Source organism: Phaethon aethereus, assembly GCF_964289735.1.
Source record: "Phaethon aethereus genome assembly, chromosome: 30".
Taxonomy (NCBI): Eukaryota; Metazoa; Chordata; class Aves; order Phaethontiformes; family Phaethontidae; genus Phaethon; species Phaethon aethereus.
Window position 1 is genome coordinate 136,638 of NC_138606.1, and position 20,896 is coordinate 157,533.

At 53.7% G+C, this 20,896-nt stretch overlaps 1 protein-coding gene across 1 annotated transcript; it reads left to right on the forward strand.

Moving 5' to 3' along the window:
• Positions 1-16,684: 16,684 nt before the first annotated feature.
• Positions 16,685-20,474, forward strand: LOC309414610 (ciliary microtubule associated protein 1A-like; the record flags this gene model as incomplete). Its single annotated transcript, XM_082011967.1, has 6 exons — positions 16,685-17,011; positions 18,013-18,227; positions 18,455-18,556; positions 18,898-19,019; positions 19,451-19,591; positions 20,382-20,474. Exons 1-6 carry the CDS (start codon positions 16,758-16,760, stop codon positions 20,472-20,474), a joined length of 927 nt encoding a protein of 308 aa, XP_081868093.1. The 5' UTR covers positions 16,685-16,757.
• Between the last annotated feature and the right edge of the window lie 422 nt (positions 20,475-20,896).

Consider the following 20,896-nt stretch of genomic DNA (forward strand, 5'->3'; position numbering starts at 1 on the left):
TCCTACCCTCCAGCAGATCAACACTCCCACTCAGCTTGGTGTCATCTGCAAACTTACTGAGGGAGCACTCGATTCCCTCATCCAGATCATCTATAAAGATATTGAACAAGACTGGTCCCAGAACCGAGCCCTGGGGAACACCACTCGTGACCGGCCGCCAGCCGGATTTAACGCCATTCACCACAACTCTCTGGGCTCGGCCATCCAGCCAGTTCCTCACCCAGCGAAGAGTAAACCCGTCTAAGCCTCGAGCCACCAGTTTCTCCAGGAGAATGCTGTGGGAGACGCTGTCAAAGGCTTTAATAAAGTCCAGGTAGACAACATCCACAGCCTTTCCCTCATCCACTAGGCGGGTCACCTGGTCATAGAAGGAGATCAGGTTGGTCAAGCAGGACCTGCCTTTCATGAACCCATGCTGGCTGGGCCTGATCCTTTGGCTGTTCTGCAGATGCCCTGTGAGCACTCTCAAAACCAACCGCTCCATAATCTTCCCTGGAACAGAGGTCAGGCTGACAGGCCTGTAGTTCCCAGGATCCTCCTTCCGGCCTTTCTTGTAGACGGGCATCACATTGGCAAGCCTCCAGTCTTCTGGGACCTCCCCTGTTAACCAGGACTGCTGATAAACGATGGAGAGTGGCTTGGCAAGCTCCTCCGCCAGCTCTCTCAGTACTCTCGGGTGGATCCCATCAGGCCCCATAGACTTGTGGGTGTCCAGGTGGCTTAGCATGTCCTTGACTGCTTCCTCCTGGATTATGAGGAGTACATTGTGCTCTCCATCCCCGTCTTCCAGCTCAGGGGGCTGAATATCCTGTGGATACCTGGAGTGGCTATTAAAGACTGAGGCGAAGAAGGCATTAAGTACCTCAGCCTTGTCCTCGCCCTTGGAGACAATGTTCCCCGCCATATCCAGTAGGGGATGGAGATTCTCCTTGCCTCTCTTTTTGTTGTTAATGTATTTGTAAAAACATTTTTTATTATCCTTTACGACTGTGGCCAGACTGAGCTCTAGCTGGGCTTTTGCCTTTCTAATTTTGTCCCTGCTTGACCTAACGAGATCTTTGTACTCTTCATGAGTTGCCTTCCCCTTCTTCCAGAGGTGATAAACTCTCCTCTTTTCCCTGAGTCCCAGCAAAATCTCCCTGTTCAGCCAGGCCGGTCGCCTTCCCCGCCAGCTCTTCTTACGGCACATGGGGACCGCCTGCTCCTGCGCCTTTAAGATTTCCTTCTTGAAGACTGTCCAGCCTTCCTGGACCCCTTTGTCCTTCAGGACTGTCTCCCAAGGGACTCTCTCAACCAGTGACCTGAACAGGCCAAAGTCTGCCCTCCGGAAGTCCATGATAGCAGTTTTGCTGAGTCCTCTCCTTACTTCACTCACAACTGAGAATTCTATCATGTCATGGTCGCTAAGCCCAAGACGGCCTCCGACCACCACATCTCTCACCAGTCCTTCTCTGTTTGTAAACAGCAGGTCCAGCAAGGCACCTCCCCTGGTGGGCTCACTCACCAGCTGCATCAGGAAGTTATCCTCCACACACTCCAGGAACCTCCTAGACTGTTTCCTCTCTGCCGTGTTATACTTCCAGCAGATGTCCGGTAGGTTGAAGTCCCCCACAAGAACAAGGGCCAGCGAATGCGAGACCTCCGCCAGTCGCTTATAGAATGTCTCATCCGTCTCTTCATCCTGGTTGGGTGGCCTGTAACAGACTCCCAGCAGGATGTCTGCCTCATTGGCCTTCCCCCTCATCCTTACCCACAAGCACTCTACTTGGTCTTCACAATCTTCGATTTCTATGCAATCAAAACACTCCCTAACATACAGAGCCACCCCACCGCCTCTCCTTCCCATTCTATCCCTTCGGAAGAGCTTATAGCCATCCATTGCAGCACTCCAGTCATGAGAAGCATCCCACCATGTTTCTGTGATGGCAACTACGTCATAGCTGTCGCGCTGCACCATGGCTTCCAGCTCCTCCTGTTTGGTGCCCATGCTGCGTGCATTGGTGTAGATGCACCTGAGCCGGGCTATAGATTTCAACTCTGGCACGTTGAACCTACCCCCAGGTTCAACTCTAGTGAGTCCGGTTTTAGCCCCTCCCCCCTCCAATTCTAGTTTAAAGCCCTCTCAATGAGGCCTGCCAGCTCATGAGCAAGAATCCTTTTTCCCCTCGGCGTCAGTTGCACTCCATCATTTGCGAGGAGACCTGGTGCCGTGTAAACCGCCCCGTGGTCAAAAAACCCAAAATTCTGACGACGGCACCAGCCCCTGAGCCATGTGTTGATCAGGTGTGCTTTCCTGTTCCTTTCAGTGTTCTTCCCCGTCACTGAAGGGATTGACGAAAACACTACCTGTGCTCCCGCTCCATTGACCAGTCGCCCCAGTGCTCTCAAGTCCTTTTTGACTGCCTTCGGGCTTCTTAGCGCAACCTCATCGTTGCCAACCTGCATGACCAACAGCGGGTAGTAATCAGTGGGCCGAACCAGACCAGGGAGTTTTCTGGTGATGTCTTTCACCCAGGCCCCAGGGAGGCAGCAGACTTCCCTGTGAGTTGGGTCTGGTCGACATATTGGGCCCTCTGTACCCCTTAGGAGGGAGTCACCTACAACAATCACCCTCCTCATTTTCTTAACTAAGGACGTCTTGATGCGTGGGGCTGGTTGACACACCCTAGGCACCCCCTCGGATGGACCTTCATCAGGGTCCTCATGTTCCTGTCCCTCATGTTCCAGAGCCCCATACCTGTTGTGTAAGGGCAGCTGGGACGGTGAGGGAATTCGCCGACCTCTCCGAGGAGGGACCTGCTTCCATTCCCCCTCATCTCTTAGGTCCTCTCCTTCTGCCCGGCAGCAAGAGGGCAGGGGATCTCCTGCTGCTTGTGGAGCCTCCACCAGCTGCCCCTGCCTCAGGGCCGCCAGGGAGTGGCTCCACCAATCTATCTCCCTCTCACACTCCCTAATGCTCCTCAGCCTCTCCACTTCCTCTTTCAGCTCTGCCACCAGGCTGAGCAGGTCGCTGACCTGGTCGCACCGCACGCAGGTAGCGTCCCCATCAGTCTCTGGGACAACCGACAGGCTCAGGCACTCTCTGCAGCCGGATACTTGGACAGCCACGTGCCTGAGCGGGAGCTCCGTCTGTGTCGCCACAGTCTTTCTGGCCCCGGTTTTCAGCCGAGTGGCGACCATGGCTGCGCCTCCTCTGGGAGGATGATGGCCACTTGTACTGTACCCCGCCCGCACGCCTTCCCTGCACGCCCTGCCCGCGCGAACTGACGCGCTACGCCCTCCTGACGTGCCACGCCCTGTTTGCCCGCCCTGTTCGCCGCGCTCCGGGTCGCTCGCGCTCCCAGGGGCTGCTCTTGTAGGCGAGGGGTTTTGGCCGCCGCCGCCCTGGGCCCCGCCCACGCTGAGTCAGAGCTGCCGCTCGTTAGGAGCCCGCTCCGCCGGCCGGGGGTCGGGGGGGGGAAGCTGGGGCACTCTCTCGCTCCCTGTGCTGCCGCCTTCGCGGTTTGGCCGCCTCGGGAAGGCTCCCCCGGCGCGATCCTTCGCTCCGTAGCCCTTCGCCTCGGTGGCTACCTCAGGGACAGCAAGGACCACCCCCTGGGGGCGAGACCCCAGGGTGGCCCTGGCAGTAAAGTGCGATAACCCGCCAGTGGTGTGGGGGACCTGTTCCCTCTATAATACCTTAAATGACACCACCATTAGTGTCCCCTTTTTAATCGATACTGGAGCAGATGTTACAGTTATCCCTGAGACGAACTGGCCCCCACATTGGAAATTGGAAGACGCCCCCATGGTGGGTGGAGTCGGGGGATTAACCCGAGCTCGAAAGAGTGTTCAATTAGTAGCAATTATGCTTCACACTGAAAAAGGGCCGGAGAAAACCATTACCCTCTTCCCATATGTCATGCCAGGAGTCCCACCCCTGTTGGGAAGGGACGCCCTAACCGTATTAAAAGCCAGGGTGACAAATTTACCATGAGGGCCACTGCCGCATACCCACTCCCGCCAATTAGAATGACTTGGAAATCGTCCGACCCAGTGTGGGTTGAGCAGTGGCCCCTGTCAAAGCCTCGAATGGACGCTCTTCTTGAGCTAGTCCACCGCGAACTACAATGAGGTCATATAGAGCCTTCTACTAGCCCATGGAACACCCCAGTTTTTGTAATACCCAAATGAACGGGCGAGGGGTTTCGCCTCCTCCATGACCTGCGTGAAGTAAATAAAAGAATCCAACCAATGGGCCCCGTCCAAACGCTGTTACCCATGAACTCTATGATACCAAAAGGACAGCCTTGTGCCGTCCTTGATATTAAAGACTGTTTCTTTTCGATACCCCTACATGAAGAAGACAAAGAGCGGTTTGCTTTTTCTGTCGTGTTCCCAAACAGCCACCGCCCCAACCTACGCTTCCAGTGGAAAGTGCTGCCTCAGGGAATGATCAACTCACGTACCATCTGCCAAATTACAGTGGATTGGGCGTTGGCACCGGTTCAGCGTAGTGACCCGACCGCGACTATCATCCAATATATGGATGATATCTTGATCGCCGCACCGTCAGGAAGTCAGGTGGACCAGCTAGTATCAACAGTTTCGGAAACTTTAAAAACAAATGGGTTCGAGATCGCGAGTGCGAAAGTTAAAAGAGGACCATGTGTGAGCTTTTTGGGAGTGGAGATCACAAGTTCCTACATAACCCCACCCCAAATAAAGATCTGTCGGGACATCAAAACGCTCCATGATATGCAGCAGTTAGTGGGGTCCTTACAATGGTTCCGCAACATTGTCCTGATCCCTCCCGAGATCATGGCCCCCCTGTATGATCTTCTGAAGGGAAAGAACCCATGGGAACAAAAAGCTCTGACGATGGAAGCAGTAGTCTCTCTTGACTTTATCGAGCAACAGGTATTGTCAAGCACGGTCACCAGGTGGGACCCAGATATACCACTCAATCTGTATGTACAGTTCACAGAGGGAGGGGGAGTAGGGTCACTAGCCCAGGGACCTCCTGAAAAAGCTCAACCAATACAATGGATAGTCCTGGGAAAACCGTCACGTGCATTCTCTCCAGGAGTCGAGTGCCTCGGTAGCCTCATTATGAAAGGCAGAAAACTCGCCCTAAGACACCTAGGCATCGAACCCGCCAGGATATACCTACCCTTCCACAAACAGCTCCCAACGCTATCAGTGGCGATGTCAGAGTATCTAGCTATAGCTCTCGTTGGATTTGGCGGAGAAGTCCGGTATGCTACAAACCCCCCCTGGGCTCAAATGCTGGCAATTGTCAACATCGACCTCCCAAGGAAGATCATGGATCGGCCCCAATGGGGACCAACGGTCTTCACAGACGCATCCTCAGCGACCTCAACCACAGCGGCAGTATGGCAATCGGGAGGAGAATGGCACTGCATTAAAACGACCGATCGTGCGCTTTCAGTCCAGCAGCTAGAAGCGATGGCCGTAGTACTAGCATGTGGACTGTTCCCAATGGAACACCTCAACATAGTGACCGATTCGATGTTCATGGCTAAGCTTTGCTTAGCCATGTCGGGGCCCGGCGTGTCAACATCCACAACAGCTATCATGCTGGAAGAAGCACTTTTTTCCAGAAAGGGCACCATATCGGTCATCCACGTCAACAGCCACAAAGGGTTTTTCCAAACCGGCAACGACAAAGCAGACACTGCTGCAAAAGGGGTGTGGACGCTAAGAGATGCCCACCAGCTACACGAGTCTCTCCACATCGGAGCTAAAGCGCTAGCAAAGAAATGCAGGATCTCGGTCACTGACGCGAAACACATAGTAGCCACATGTCCCCATTGCCAGAAAGCACCACTGTGGTCCAGTGGAGTCAACCCCAGAGGCCTTAAGGCCTCCGAAGTGTGGCAGACGGATTTTACGCTCTGTCAGTTGCTGAAATCTCGAGTGTGGCTAGCAGTAACCGTAGATACATATAGCGGAATGATCGTAGCCACACAGCACCTCAAAACCGACTCCAAAGCGACCATCCAACATTGGTTGACAGTCATGGCGTGGCTTGGTATCCTTAATCAGATCAAAACAGACAACGGCCCGAACTTCGCCTCCAAATCAGTCCAGGGGTATCACCTTAACACACGGTATTCCATACAACAGCACAGGTCAAGCTATACTCGAACGAGCAAATCAAACTCTGAAATCTAAATTAGAGGTGTTGGCAAAAACAGAAGGTTTTGCCAACGCCGTTCCCCCGAGTGACCAAGCACGCCTGCTAGCGACCGCTCTTTTAGCACTAAATCAATTCCCCAGGGGAGGAGAGGTGAATAGCCCCACCCAAAAACATTGGGCCGCTCGAGCGGTAGAAGAAGGCCCGTTAGTTATAATCAAAAATGAGCTGGGAGAATGGGAACAAGGGTGGAGGCTAGTCCTTACAGGGCGAGGGTATGCCGCAGTTAAAAAAGATGGAAAGGTTAAGTGGTGTCCGCTTAAGTCTATTAAACCAGACCTTCAGAATAAAGCTAATGAAAACTGTGAGGTTTTGTCCACAGGACCGGATTATCGGACGTCCTTGTAACCCGTACACCCTGGTGGCGAGAGAGGACGACAAGCCGACAAGCATCCTGTCCGCACCTGGGAGCTCCACACTGGTGGAATCCAAACAGCGACGACCTATCCTCCAAAGGGGGAGGTTACGATGTCTTTGTGTGATCTTGATTTTAGGGCTCGTCACTATAGGGCAAGCAGTATCAGAACACCATCCCCATCAGCCATTTAAATGGTCCCTCCTTCAATTCGATGATCAGCAAGTTATCGCAACCCAAATTACATCAGATGTGCCAAGTTTTAATGCCTCTCTGTGTCAGCTTGTCCCGACACATTGTCTACTGCAGTGGATGGACAATGAGAGAAAATCCAGGTACATGTCTTCTCCAATAGCCCCTGTCCCATGCCAGCCTTCAGCAGCAAGTCCTCCGAACTTATCATGAACTCTTAAGTTCATGAGCTCAGAGAGGCGTCCCACTCAGAGGTGCTGGTCGCAGCCCGCTGTGGTCCCAGAGAGCACGACCCAGACAGGGGATTTCTCAAGTCTCCAGTAGCACTGGTACCGGTCGTTCCAGGGTTGTCAGGAGCTAATTAGTTAGTCCTGTTCTTCTTCCTCACTGTCGTGGTTTAGCCCCAGCTGGCAACTAAGCACCACGCAGCCGCTCGCTCACTCCCCCTCCCACAGTGGGACGGGGGAGAGAATTAGGAAAAACCTCGTGGGTTGAGATAAACACAGTTTAATAGGACAGAAAGAAGGAAGGGAACAATAATGATAATACCAACAAAGGAATGTACAAGAACAAGTGATGCCCAATACAGAGATTGCTCACCACCCCGTGATCGACAGCCCGTCCCCGAGCAGCGATTTCCGCCCCCCGGCCAACTCCAGTTTATGTACTGGGCATGACGTTGGATGGTAGGGAATATCTCTTTGGCCAGTCTGGGTCAGCTGTCCCAGCTGTGTCCCCTCCCAGCTCCCCGTGCACCCCCAGCCTGCTTGCTGGCAGGCCAGCACAAGAAGCTGGACTGTCCTTGACTGCTCAGCAACAACCCAAAACATCAGCACATTATCAACAGTTCCTCATCCCAAATCCAAAACACAGTCTCACACTGGCTTCTGTGAAGAAAACCAGCTCTATCCTGGCTGAAACCAGGACAGTACCCACCCCTTATTCCATACCATTTACGTCATGCCCAGGTCCTATACTTTTCAATACATTCCAATTATTCATTATTACTCTTCCTGTCTTTTGATATATACACACAGATATCACTTTCTTAGTCCATGGGCCATCACTTTAAAATGTCTATGGAGTTCAGTCAGTCCATGACTCTGGGCTTCATCCATCATAGCAGTCTCTCAGGGCAGGGGAGATGGTATGTGGCGTTGGATTGTCATCTGGCACGGTCCATGCCCATGATCTGCAGGTCGAAGATGTCGATCTCGAGGGAATTGTTGGGCGCAAGCTGCTGAAGCCAGTTCTGGTTTCATCACTGCTGCACGTTGCTTGGTTTCAGTGAAGCTCATTCTTCATCAGTCTGGGTGATTCTTACTATAATACCATTGATATGGTAGATAGCAGCCATAGTAGTAATGTCATACTGAACAATTAACATAATACAATTCAAATCATTGACTGTTTTCACCCAAAATCAAGTCTCCTTGAGGTACACATCGGACTTCCCCATCCTTCCGCATTACCCACAAAGTGCACCCAGGTCCCTGGGCAAAGGCAATCCCACGAGTGGGTTTGCCTTTGCCTGAGGCAGAAGTAACCCAGACTGTCTTCCCCAGCATGTTTCTCACATGCACCACAGGGACTTTATCCCCTTCTACAGTACGTAGAAGTTTTGATTGGGCAGGGCCGGCTCTATTAGTAGATCCCCTAGTGTTGACTAACCAGGTGGCTTTGGCTAAATGTTTATCCCAATGTTTGAATGTCCCATCACCCATTGCTCTCAGTGTAGTCTTTAACAGTCTGTTGTATTGTTCAATTTTTCTGGAAGCTGGTGCATGATAGGGGATATGATACACCCACTCAATGCCGTGCTCTTTGGCCCAGGTGTCTATGAGGTTGTTTCGGAAATGAGTCCCATTGTCTGACTCAATTCTTTCGAGGGTGCCATGTCGCCATAAGACTTGCTTTTCAAGGCCCAGGATAGTGTTCCGGGCGGTGGCATGGGGCACAGGGTATGTTTCCAGCCATCCGGTGGCTGCTTCCACCATGGTAAGCACATAGCGCTTGCCTTGGCGAGTTTGTGGAAGTGTGATATAGTCAATCTGCCAGGCCTCCCCATATTTATATTTCAACCATCGTCCTTCATACCAGAGAGGCTTTAACCGCTTGGCTTGTTTGATCGCAGCACACGTCTCACATTCATGGATAACCTGTGCAATAGCATCCATGGTCAGGTCCACCCCTCAATCCCGAGCCCATCTATATGTTGCATCTCTTCCCTGATGGCCTGAGGTGTCATGGGCCCACCAAGCTATAAATAATTCACCCTTATGTTGCCAGTCCAGATCCACCTGAGCCACTTCAATCTTAGCAGCCTGATCCACCTGATGGTTGTTTTGATGTTCTTCGGTGGCCTGACTCTTGGGTACGTGAGCATCTACATGGCGTACTTTTATGACGAGATTCTCTAGTCGGGCAGCAATATCTTGCCACAATTCAGCAGCCCAGATGGGCTTGCCTCTGCGTTGCCAGTTGCTCTGCTTCCATTGCTGCAGCCACCCCCATAGAGCATTTGCTACCATCCATGAGTCAGTATAAAGATAGAGTACTGGCCATTTTTCTCGTTCAGCAATATCTAAAGCCAGCTGGATGGTTTTCACCTCTGCAAACTGACTTGATTCACCTTGTCCTTCAGCAGCTTCTGCGACTCGTCGTATAGGGCTCCATACAGCAGCTTTCCACCTTCGATATTTGCCTACAATACGACAGGACCCATCAGTAAACAGGGCATATTGCCTTTCGTTCTCTGGCAGTTCATTATATGGTGGAGCCTCTTCAGCACGCGCCACCTCCTCTTCCGGTGATATTCCAAAATCTTTGCCTTCTGGCCAGTCCATGATCACTTCCAAGATTCCCGGGCGATTAAGATTTCCTATTCGAGCCCGCTGTGTAATAAGCGCGACCCACTTACTCCACGTAGCATCAGTCGCATGATGTGTAGAGGGGACCCTCCCTTTGAACATCCAGCCCAGCACCGGCAGTCGGGGTGCCAGGAGGAGCTGTGCTTCAGTACCAACCACTTCTGAGGCAGCTCAAACTCCTTCATACGCCGCCAATATCTCCTTTTCAGTTGGAGTATAGCGGGACTCAGATCCCCTATATCCTCGACTCCAAAACCCTAGAGGTCGACCTCGAGTCTCTCCTGGTGCCTTCTGCCAGAGACTCCAGGTAGGGCCATTCTCCCCGGCTGCCGTGTAGAGCACATTTTTAACATCTTGTCCTGCCCGGACTGGCCCGAGGGCTACGGCATGAACTATCTCCTGTTTGATTTGTTCGAAGGCTTGTCGTTGCTCAGGGCCCCATTTAAAATCGTTCTTCTTCCGGGTCACTTGATAAAGAGGGCTTACAATCAGACTGTAATTTGGAATATGCATTCTCCAGAAACCCACAACGCCCAAAAATGTTTGTGTTTCTTTTTTGCTAGTTGGTGGAGACATAGCTGTTATTTTGTTGATCACATCTGTTGGGATCTGTCGACGTCCATCTTGCCATTTTATTCCTAAAAACTGGATCTCTTGTGCAGGTCCCTTGACCTTACTTTTTTTTATAGCAAAACCAGCTTTCAGAAGGACTTGAATTATTTTCTTCCCTTTCTCGAAAACTTCTTCTGCTGTGTTGCCCCATACAATGATGTCATCAATGTATTGCAGATGCTCTGGAGCTTCACTCTGTTCCAGTGCAGTTTGTATCAGCCCATGGCAAATGGTAGGGCTGTGTTTCCACCCCTGGGGAAGTCGATTCCAGGTGTATTGGACACCCCTCCAAGTGAAAGCAAACTGTGGCCTGCACTCTGCCGCCAAAGGGATCGAGAAAAACGCGTTAGCAATATCAATGGTGGCGTACCACTTGGCTGCCTTTGACTCCAGTTCATATTGAAGTTCTAGCATGTCCGGCACGGCAGCGCTCAATGGCGGCGTGACTTCATTCAGGCCACGATAGTCTACTGTCAGTCTCCACTCTCCATTAGACTTTCACACTGGCCATATGGGGTTGTTAAAGGGTGAGCGAGTCTTGCTGATCACTCCTTGGCTCTCCAGCCGACGAATCAGCTCATGGATGGGGATCAGGGAGTCTCTGTTGGTGCGATATTGCCACCGGTGCACTGTTGTGGTAGCGATTGGCACCTGTTGTTCTTTGACCCTGAGCAACCCCACCACAGAAGGGTCCTCTGAGAGACCAGGAAAGGTGGACAGCTGTTTAATTTCTTCCGTCTCCAAGGCAGCTATACCAAAAGCCCACCGGTACCCTTTAGGGTCCTTGAAATACCCTCTGCTGAGGTAGTCTATGCCCAGGATGCACGGAGCCTCTGGGCCAGTCACAATGGGGTGCTTCTGCCACTCATTCCCAGTTAGGCTCACTTCGGCCTCCAGCACAGTCAGCTGTTGGGATCCCCCTGTCACTCCGGAAATACAGATGGGCTCTGCCCCTATATGGCTTGATGGCATCAGGGTACATTGTGCACTGGTGTCCACTAAAGCCTTATATTCCTGTGGGTCTGATGTGCCAGGCCATCTAATCCACACAGTCCAATAAACTCGGTTGTCCCTCTCCTCCGCCTGGCTGGAGGCAGGGCCCCTCTAATCCTGCTCATAGTACTCGTTACCCACTTGTAAATCGGAATCAGAAGTCCCTTCAAGAGGATCAGAGGTGAGATCAGCTCTTCTATTCTTTCTGGGAAGCTGCCCACTGGAAAGTGGAGCGACGATTTTCCTCGAGGAACCTGAACACCCTTTTGTAATTGTTTTTCCTTGCAGCTCGCGTACTCGTGCCTCTAGGGTCGAGGTAGGTTTTCCATCCCACCTCCTCATGTCCTCTCCGTAGTCACGCAATTGAAACCACAGGGTGGGTCATGGTGTGTATCCTCTGTATCTTCTCTCTTGAACAGAAGAGCGCTTACTCCTAATGGCTGAGACACTGATCCGTATGGGTGGAGGGTAGGGCATATCCTCTTTGAATTGCCGGAACTCCCGGGACAGTTTCTCTATAGCAGAGACGCAGGCCCGTAGGGAGGAGGAGAGACTTTCTTCGTATTGCCGGAGTTGGCCAGCCAATTCATCCACCGTTGGTCTCTCTCCGTCCTTCCAGGCCATTACTGCTAATGAGTTGGCATATGATGATGGTGCACTCCGTACAAACTTCCGCCACATAGGTTGCGTGCAATTGACTTCATCTGGATCTTTGGATGATTGTCCATTGTCCAAGTCACCATAAATCACTTCCAGCACCGCTAGCTCCCTCAGGTACTGGATACCTTTCTCCATGGTGGTCCACTTGCCTGGGTGACATAGAACATCTTCCTTGAAGGGATACCTTTCCTTCACACCTGACAGGAGTCGTCTCCAGAGGCTGAGGACTTGTGCACCTTTTCCAATTGCTTTGTCAATGCCTCCTTCCCTAGAAAGGGATCCCAGCTGCTTGGCTTCCCTACCCTCTAATTCCAGGCTACTGGCCCCATTATCCCAGCATCGGAGCAGCCAGGTGACAATGTGCTCACCTGGACGACGGCTGAAATCCTTTCGCATATCTCGCAATTCACTCAGGGATAGAGATCGGGTAGTTACCGTCTCTTTTATAAGTTCTTCCTCTTCCTCCTCTTCAAGTGATGACTCGCTCTCTTCCCTCTTCCGTGCTTGTGATGGCCCTGCTTCAGAGCACTCTGCCTCCTCACTCTCTTCCTCTGGCTCCTTCTTAGCAGAATCTTCCTCCTCCCTTACTAAACGAGCTGACTTCCGCTTCCAAGATTTCTTCTTTTGTACAGGGGCAACTGATACCGGGATGGGCTGGTTCTCTGGTTCAGCTGCAACAGTCTGAGTAGCTACAGTGCCCGCCGTGGGGGTTGGAGTAGTGACAGTGCCTGCCACAGGGGTTGGAGTAGTCACAGTGCCTGCCACATTGCCATCAGACCCAGAGAGCCTCTCTCCCCTTTGCACAGTGTTAAATAGGGTTCGGTAGGCATGGGCCAGGCCCCAGCACATGGCAATGATTTGTGTCTCCTTGGAGCTGCCAGGCTGACAGCATACTTCTTCCAGATATTCTGCTAGTTTATCAGGATTCTGCACTTGTTCGGGAGTGAAGCTCCAAAACACCGGAGGTGCCCACTGCCCCAGGCATTTGCCCATGCTGTTCCACACACCCTGCCATTCATAACTATCCAGCCTTGGGGCAGATCTCCGGGTGATATTCTTAAATCGCTTGCCAACCTTAGACAAAACCGAAACAATGTTCCCCAGAAGTAGCAATAGAGGTATTTTAACTACCCAAGGGTGTTCAAAATACTGAAAAATTATTGTGATGAAGGAGGAAATGTTATGATAGAGGGTAGCAAAGGTACCATTCTGCATTTCCTCCATAAAAAACCTTTCAGAGGCAGAAGTATAATTGCTAATCGTCTCCACAAGACTGTAGCCAAAATACAGTAACGGCTTTAGTACAGAGCTCAGATGATACCACATTAAGCTCAAGGTCAGTGCTCTAAAAACAAAATTCACAGGCGAGACATTACTAATCATTGCAGAGTACAGCAGCCCGCAGAAACCAACACCGATCCTTAACATGTACAGCAAAGACGAGAGCATCATGCAAATCAAATAAACCGATATTGTGACCTGCAACCGTTATTATATCAAGCCTCGGGCCCCACGTTGGGCGCCAAAAAGGACTGTTGTGGTTTAGCCCCAGCCGGCAACTAAGCACCACGCAGCCGCTCGCTCACTCCCCCTCCCACAGTGGGACGGGGGAGAGAATTAGGAAAAACCTCGTGGGTTGAGATAAACACGGTTTAATAGGACAGAAAGAAAGAAGGGAACAATAATGATAATACCAACAAAGGAATGTACAAGAACAAGTGATGCCCAATACAGAGATTGCTCACCACCCCGTGATCGACAGCCCGTCCCCGAGCAGCGATTTCCGCCCCCCGGCCAACTCCAGTTTATGTACTGGGCATGACGTTGGATGGTAGGGAATATCTCTTTGGCCAGTCTGGGTCAGCTGTCCCAGCTGTGTCCCCTCCCAGCTCCCCGTGCACCCCCAGCCTGCTTGCTGGCAGGCCAGCACAAGAAGCTGGACTGTCCTTGACTGCTCAGCAACAACCCAAAACATCAGCACATTATCAACAGTTCCTCATCCCAAATCCAAAACACAGTCTCACACTGGCTTCTGTGAAGAAAACCAGCTCTATCCTGGCTGAAACCAGGACACTCACCCTGGTCAGGCATCTGCCTTCCTGATACAAAAAAACAGTGCCATTCTCCACCTCAACTCCACAAGAGGGCATGGTATGGTTGAGGGGCGCTCAACTGCCAAACTCTTTGTTCAATGGCCAAGGCTTGCCAGGCAACTGAATTTTTGAGGTTGTAGAGTGGCCCAAGTGCAAGGTGAGGTTGGGGGCAAGGGGCGAATGCACCAGCACACTCATGCACCAGTGGGACACAGACCTCTTGAAAATCACCACACAGGCACTGTGTGAAAATCACCACCAGGTTCAACGGGTGAGTCCATGTGCAGGTACAGCACTGATCCAGACACAAAACTGAGTGTGTCAGCTCATCCCTGGTGCCACACGCACTGTAGCTTTTCCATCGCCTCCTCTCGATGAATGGTTTCCCAGTCTTTTCCATTTCATCCCAGCTCAGAAACCTACACACCACCTCAGGGCAGCCTGGGGACTGGCAACAGTAAAGGAACCAGCGGGAACTGCTCTGACCCAGGTTGTGGCCTTGTCCCTGGGGCTGAGCACATGGGCCCAGGGCTGGTGAACGGGGCCATGGTGGGACCTGTGGGCGGTAGAGGTCTCCAGGTACTCCCGCGGCCAATCCATGATGGGAGATACGGGCTCCTGCACCTGCAACATCCCTGGGCCTGGCTTGGGATTGCTCCTATCCCTATCCCCATCCGCTTTTTTATCCCCATCCCCATTCCCATCCCTATCCCGATCCCCATCCCCATACCCATCCCTATCCGTATCCCTATCCCCATCACTATCCCTATCCCCATTCCCATCCCCATCCCCCTCCCTATCCCGATCTGAATCCCCATGCCCATCCCTATCCCTATCCCTATCCCCATTCCCATCCCCATCCCCATCCCCATCCCTATCCCGATCTGAATCCCCATGCCCATCCCTATCCCTATCCCTATCCCCATCACTATCCCTATGCCCATTCCCATCCCCATCCCCATCCCCATCCCTATCCCGATCCGAATCCCCATCCCCATCCTTATCCCGATCCGAATCCCCATGCCCATCCCTATCACTACCCCTATCCCTATCCCTATCCCTATCCCTATCCCTATCCCTATCCCTATCCCTATCCCTATCCCTATCCCTATCCCTATCCCTATCCCTATCCCTATCCCTATCCCTATCCCTTTCCCTATCCCTATCCCTATCCCTATCCCTATCCTCATCCCCATCCCTGGTCCCCCCTCGCCCCGGCTGCCCCCAGCCCATCTCTCATCCATTTCTCCTCAGGCCCCTCAGCCCCCCTCCCCAGTCTGGCTGTGACAGGCCAACACCGACTCCCCTGATTCGCTCAGCCGTGGCCAATGGCGTGGCTGTTGCCGGGCTGGCAGGGGCAGACGGGGCCTCTCCTCACAGAGACGCCCTGCGCCCGCTGACCCCCGCAGCCCCTGCTCAGCCAGCCGGGACACTGGGCCTGCGGAGAGAGGGCCTGCGAGAAGGGCCTTTCCCAAAATGTGTGTCTGTCTGGACTCCAGTGTACTGGGTTTGCGTGGCAAGGCTTTGGTAGCGCTTGGGAGTTACAGGGGTGGCTTCTGTGAGAAGTTGCTAGAAGCCTCCCCTGTGTCCGATGGAGCCAGTGCCAGCCAGCTCTAAAATGGACCCACCGCTGGCCAGAGCAAGCCAGTCAGCAAAGGTGTTAGTGATTCCGTGATAACATATATAATAAGGGGGAAAAAACTGGCACGCGTCATTTGCAGCTGGAGAGAGGAGTGAGAATATGTGAAAACAACTTTGAAGACGTCAAGGTCAGTGAGGGATAAGGGGGAGAAGGTGCTCCAGGCACCGGAGCAGAGATTCCCCTGCAGCCGGTGGTGAAGACCATGGTGAGGCAGGCTGTCCCTCTGCAGCCCATGGAGCTGCACAGTGGAGCAGATATCCACAGAGCTCACAGGCCCACACCTAAGGACGACCACAATGCAACACCTCCCGACCAGTTTGCAAGAACAACTGATTGACATCAGGGAAGATGGAAACCTCCTGGCCCAACGTCAGCAAAAGCCTCTGCCTATTCCTATTTGGGGCATGGGGCTGCATGACCTCTTGCCATGGGCATGGACGCTGGCTTAGTAGGCACAGCCAACGATGTCCTTCTTCCACGTGGTGGATCTACAGGTCTTGCCTAGGTCTCCTTCTCGGCTACGACAGCCATGAAAGCCGAGGATGCTAAGAAAGTGGACTTAGCGATTCAGAGGCCTGCTGCTGGGCCACCAAGCATTATGCTGAGATTCCACCACCTTATACCACGATTTTAAAAAAAAAAACACCGAAGCATATTCGAGCCCATTGCTCTTCTCCAAGAGAGCAAAGAGGCGTTAGGTACCGCTAACAACCAGTTCTAGGCTAAAAATGAAACACTCCTTCCTGCGTTTCTTCCTCATCCCCCTTTCATTGCTCTCTTTGTGCATGGTTTAGAATGTACTGAGGACACGAAGACAGCAGCACATGTCCAGAACTGACAAATAAATCACATCTGCTGGGGCGGCCTGCTCAACCATTTTTTTTCTTGTGGGGATTCGTGATCAAAAATGTTTGCAGACCACAGCTCCACATCAGCCGCATGATGCAGCAGCACCTATGACAGGCACCAGGAGACCGTATGACGTCACAGTGCATCTCTGTGACGAACCAAGGCATCTCCCCAAGGCCACCCGGCAGCTGGCACCACAACCTCTCTTGACCGATCGCTGCCTGCCCTCACCCTCGCCGCGCTCTGCGACTGAGAGCTGCAGCAGCCGAGAAGCTCATTCGCCCTCGGTCTGATGGCCAAGGCTGAGAAAGGTGAAGCGTTGCTGCTCCTCCCGGGGGGGCTTCACTCCAGGCCTCTCTCAGGGAAACCCCTCAGCAAATCTCCTGCTCTTGCCGTAGGCTTTGGAGCTGCCTCCAACATGGATGGAGCCTGGGTGGGCACCTGGAGACCTCATCGCCCATGCGGCCTCATCACGGCCCAGTTCACAAGCCCAGGACCCAAGTACTCAATCCCCGGGACAACAGGTAAAACCACCGTCGCGAGGGGGCACGGGAGGGGGGCACCACATCCACTGCCTCCAGGGGACAAGCAGCCACAGCGCCGTCCCCCTTTGCTCCACGCCTCCATGCTCTCAGCTGCAGCAAGGACACAGGCCTGCCAGAGGAAGGCTCACGCTGCTCATGGAAAAGCCCCAGAAAAGAGCTGCCTGACTCTGCTGAGCGCAGAGGTGGCCTTAGGCGCACCCTAAGCCCTGGGTGTGCAACCGCCGCTGCCACACACAGGCTCTGCGCTTTGCCTGTTCAACGTTCAGGACAAGCGCACCACCCCGCCCCCCGCCTTGAGTTTGGAAACGTCCCTCCTCGGCTCTGCTGGGGATAAGCCGGGATTCGTCTTGCTATTTAGCATCCCGGGAGGTCGCTCTGCAGACAGCTACAGGCAGGACTCACTGGCTACTTCCCTCGCATGCGACACTGCGCAAAGGCACGCGCAGGACGAAGCTCGTCTTGTATCTTCGCTGTGAACTTGTTGCTCCCACCTCCTCCTCCTCTTTCCTCCTCCTCCCTCGCCTACATCTTTGGCCTCTCCTCCCCCCTCCATTACTTCTTCTGCTCCAGAAAAGCAAACTCACAGAAGCGATCTTTACCTTTGCACTAATTTAGTTCCGCAGCTCTTTGGGGGGTTAATACATCATGACAAGAGCGTTTGGGGCAGAGTCTGATTAATTGCACAGCGCCTACACTGTTGTTGCTGGACGTCAGTGGACTTTTTGTCTGGTTTTCGGGCCTTTGTTTTTTTTTTTTACTGCTTTCCTTACAAGAGCTCCGCTGGCTGGAGGTCCACTTTCTTTTCAAGATTAGTTAGCAACGTGTTTGCAAAACCGCCTGTGCCTACACGTTCACTCTGCTGCGCTACAAGGCACTCTATGACCCGCTGCTATCGCTCCTGGAGGAAACAGTGGAAGGGAATTGCTTGAGGCCAGCAACTCCAGCTACTCCTCTTAGAAACTAGCTTTAAATACGCAGTGGCAAGCAGGTGTCCTGTCACAGGCTTTTCTTCCTAGGCTACCTGGCTCACAGCCCCACCAAAAGCAAAGCCCCTGCGTACACGTTTGCAGGGGCCAAACCTCCCGTCGCAGACAGCTGCTCTCCGGGTCCTCGCTACTACGTCCAGCCCTCCATCACCAGGAACGGGAAGTACGTGGCTCCAGCACAGCACATCTGCGGACTTCCCAAGATAAAGACCGAGATCACCCCTGGACCAAGTGAGTACCGTTTCGGCCAGCCCTTCCTTCGGGCAAGACGAGCACGCACGCCTTCCTCTTGCCCTGTGCTACCAGGCTACAACGCCATCAGCTCACGCCCTGAAAGGGCTTCAGAGGTTTCCAGGCAGAAAACGAACGAGGCTGAGCACCTCCTCCCGACCTTCCCTTTTTGGCCCGAGGACAGGAGCCCCGTTTCACTGCTTCTCTCTGCTCCTCCTCTGCCCTAGGTGACTACTCCACCGACAAGGCCAACAAACACCTCTACAAAAGCGCGCCGGCGCAGTCCATGGCCTTCCGGCACAAGGCCGTCAAAACTGACCAACCTCCAGGTAAGGGAACCCAGGGCAATGCACTCACTTGCAGCATGCACGTCCTCCAGGGAAAATGTGCTGGACAGCTTTTTCAACAGGCCTCGGGAAAAGCTGACACCGCGGGAAAGGCGTGCTTGGCGTCCCAGAGCACCAACTTCTCTCATCCCACAGAAGAACCGGCAACTCCGGTTTGGAGCTGCCGACACGTGCCAAGTGCAACAGAAGACAGGGACACTGGGACGAGGGGCAAGACATCCTTCCTGCTCTTCGCAGCAGGCTTGGCACGCTGTTTCTCTCCCACCCAGGCGCTGCTCCTCTCCCCGCAGGACTCAGGCGCTCTCTTCCCATTCCCCTTGCAGGTCCTGGCACCTACACCCTGCCTAGGCTGGTGGGACCCAACACAGCCTACACCCACGCCAGCCCGTGCTACTCCATGAAAGGGAAGAGTAAGCACAATGGCTTTGCTGAAGACCTCTCCAAGGTGAGCTACGCTTCTCTGCCCTCTCACGGCAGCAGCTGAAGCTCAGCTGCTCTCCTCAGGGCGGTAGGGCTCCGCGGCCTGCTGCAGCCTCGTGGAACGCACGCTTCCCTGCAGCAGCAGCAACACCCAAGAAGCCACGGGTCCCCTGGCTCTCCTGCTGCTAACAGCGACACCGACACCTGCAGTCCCTCGCTTTCCAACACTAACCCTCGTGGTTGGGCAAAGCTCACCAGCACGAGTGGGAATCTCCCTCCCCCTCTGCAAAATCTGCCTCTTTGCCGGGGAACAGGAGGCGCCCATGTTCCCATCGCTCCACGCCTCTCACGCCACTTCTCTGGCCAGCCAGCTCACCTAGCGCAGCCCGCCTGGGCACCCGGCAAGAATCAACGCTTGCCGTTTGCATCGAGCCACCTCCCCGCCTCTCTTTACAGACGCCCGGTCCTGCTGCGTTCCCCAAGGTGGAGCTGGACGTCTACAAGAAAAGGGCTCCCATGTACACGATGGGAACCAACAGTCGACTCGGAGCCGACAAAACAGTGAAGCCGGGGCCGGCAGACTACTGCCTGGGAAAGGTAAGGCAGCCTGCCCGCCTCCCCTCCTCTGCTTTGCAACAGCCAGCCCTTAAGCATCTCCCCCTTCCGACGCGGCTTCGGAGAATTCAGGACCACCTTATTGCAGCGACAAACCGCAGGACAGCAGGCCCGCTCCCTTGCCTTGGCCCAAAGCTGAGCAGAGGGAGGCCAAAGAACACATCTCACATCGCCTCCCCACTAGCTCAGCCATCCAGCGCTGATACGCACTCGCACATCACAAGGCCTTCAGCCGGACACACCGCCGCACAAGGGACATGCAGGCCCAAGAGCGGACCCTTCTCATGCACTCGGGGCTCAGCTGGGAGGGCAGGGGCATCTGGCAAAGTCTGACTGGAGCTACAAGACCTCTGCACTTGGAGCAAGGTCCAGTTCCAGCTCAGCTCCAGCTGCCACCTTGCAAATGTCACTCCGTCCTGCGTCAAACATAGGATCTTTTCTTTGAGTGGCCTTCTAAAACCACTCGAGGGATGTATTTTACCCACCCCTAAACTCTTTCTCTTTTGCCTTTCCATTCCTCCCCCAAAAGGGGAGAAATGCCAGCCAGTAACAGCAGCACGCCATTAGAAACGCCCTGATCACACAGGAGGTTTCCAACAAGCCTGCCACCGGGACAGGCGGGGCTTCGCTGAAAGTGCCCAGGCGTGCACGCAGCAGTGCACGACAAACCCCAAATGCACGAACATCAATAGACAGCCTTCACTGAAGACAAGGCTCCCTGAGAATGCGGCACCACCCTCACCGTTTTTCCTTCTCACTTTTCCCCTTCCAGGTGACGCTGATCAAGCCCCAGGCACCTGCGCCCACTTTTGGACTCCGACATTCCCTCTACACAACTCTGCTACTCCCTCCCATAGGAGTCTAATAAAAAAACTTACCCCCAAAGATCTGGTCTGTTCACCTTCCGCTGCAGGGAGAGGGCTGCGCGTGAGTGAGGGCGACTGGCTCTCTCCATTTCATGTCTGTGCCTCAGCCAGAACACTGCAAGATGAGGATGAGGGGAGAGCACTGAGATCGACAGCGTAAGCAAGGCACAGGGCTCTGACAGCACCGTTTCACCTGACCGGAGCTAAACACTGCCCCGTGAAAGCAGTCACGCCCCGCCCTACACGCTCTCGCCCCACGGCCGAGCGTCCCGCAGGCACCACCTTGGCCCCAAGGACACAGCCCAGCTCGGCACCCCCCTTTTCAGTGCACGCGGGTGGCTTGTCTCCAGGGGGTGGCCAGAAACACAGCCGCTCTGCGGGACCTCCTGCCACAGGCGAGTCCCCAAAACACAGACAGTTA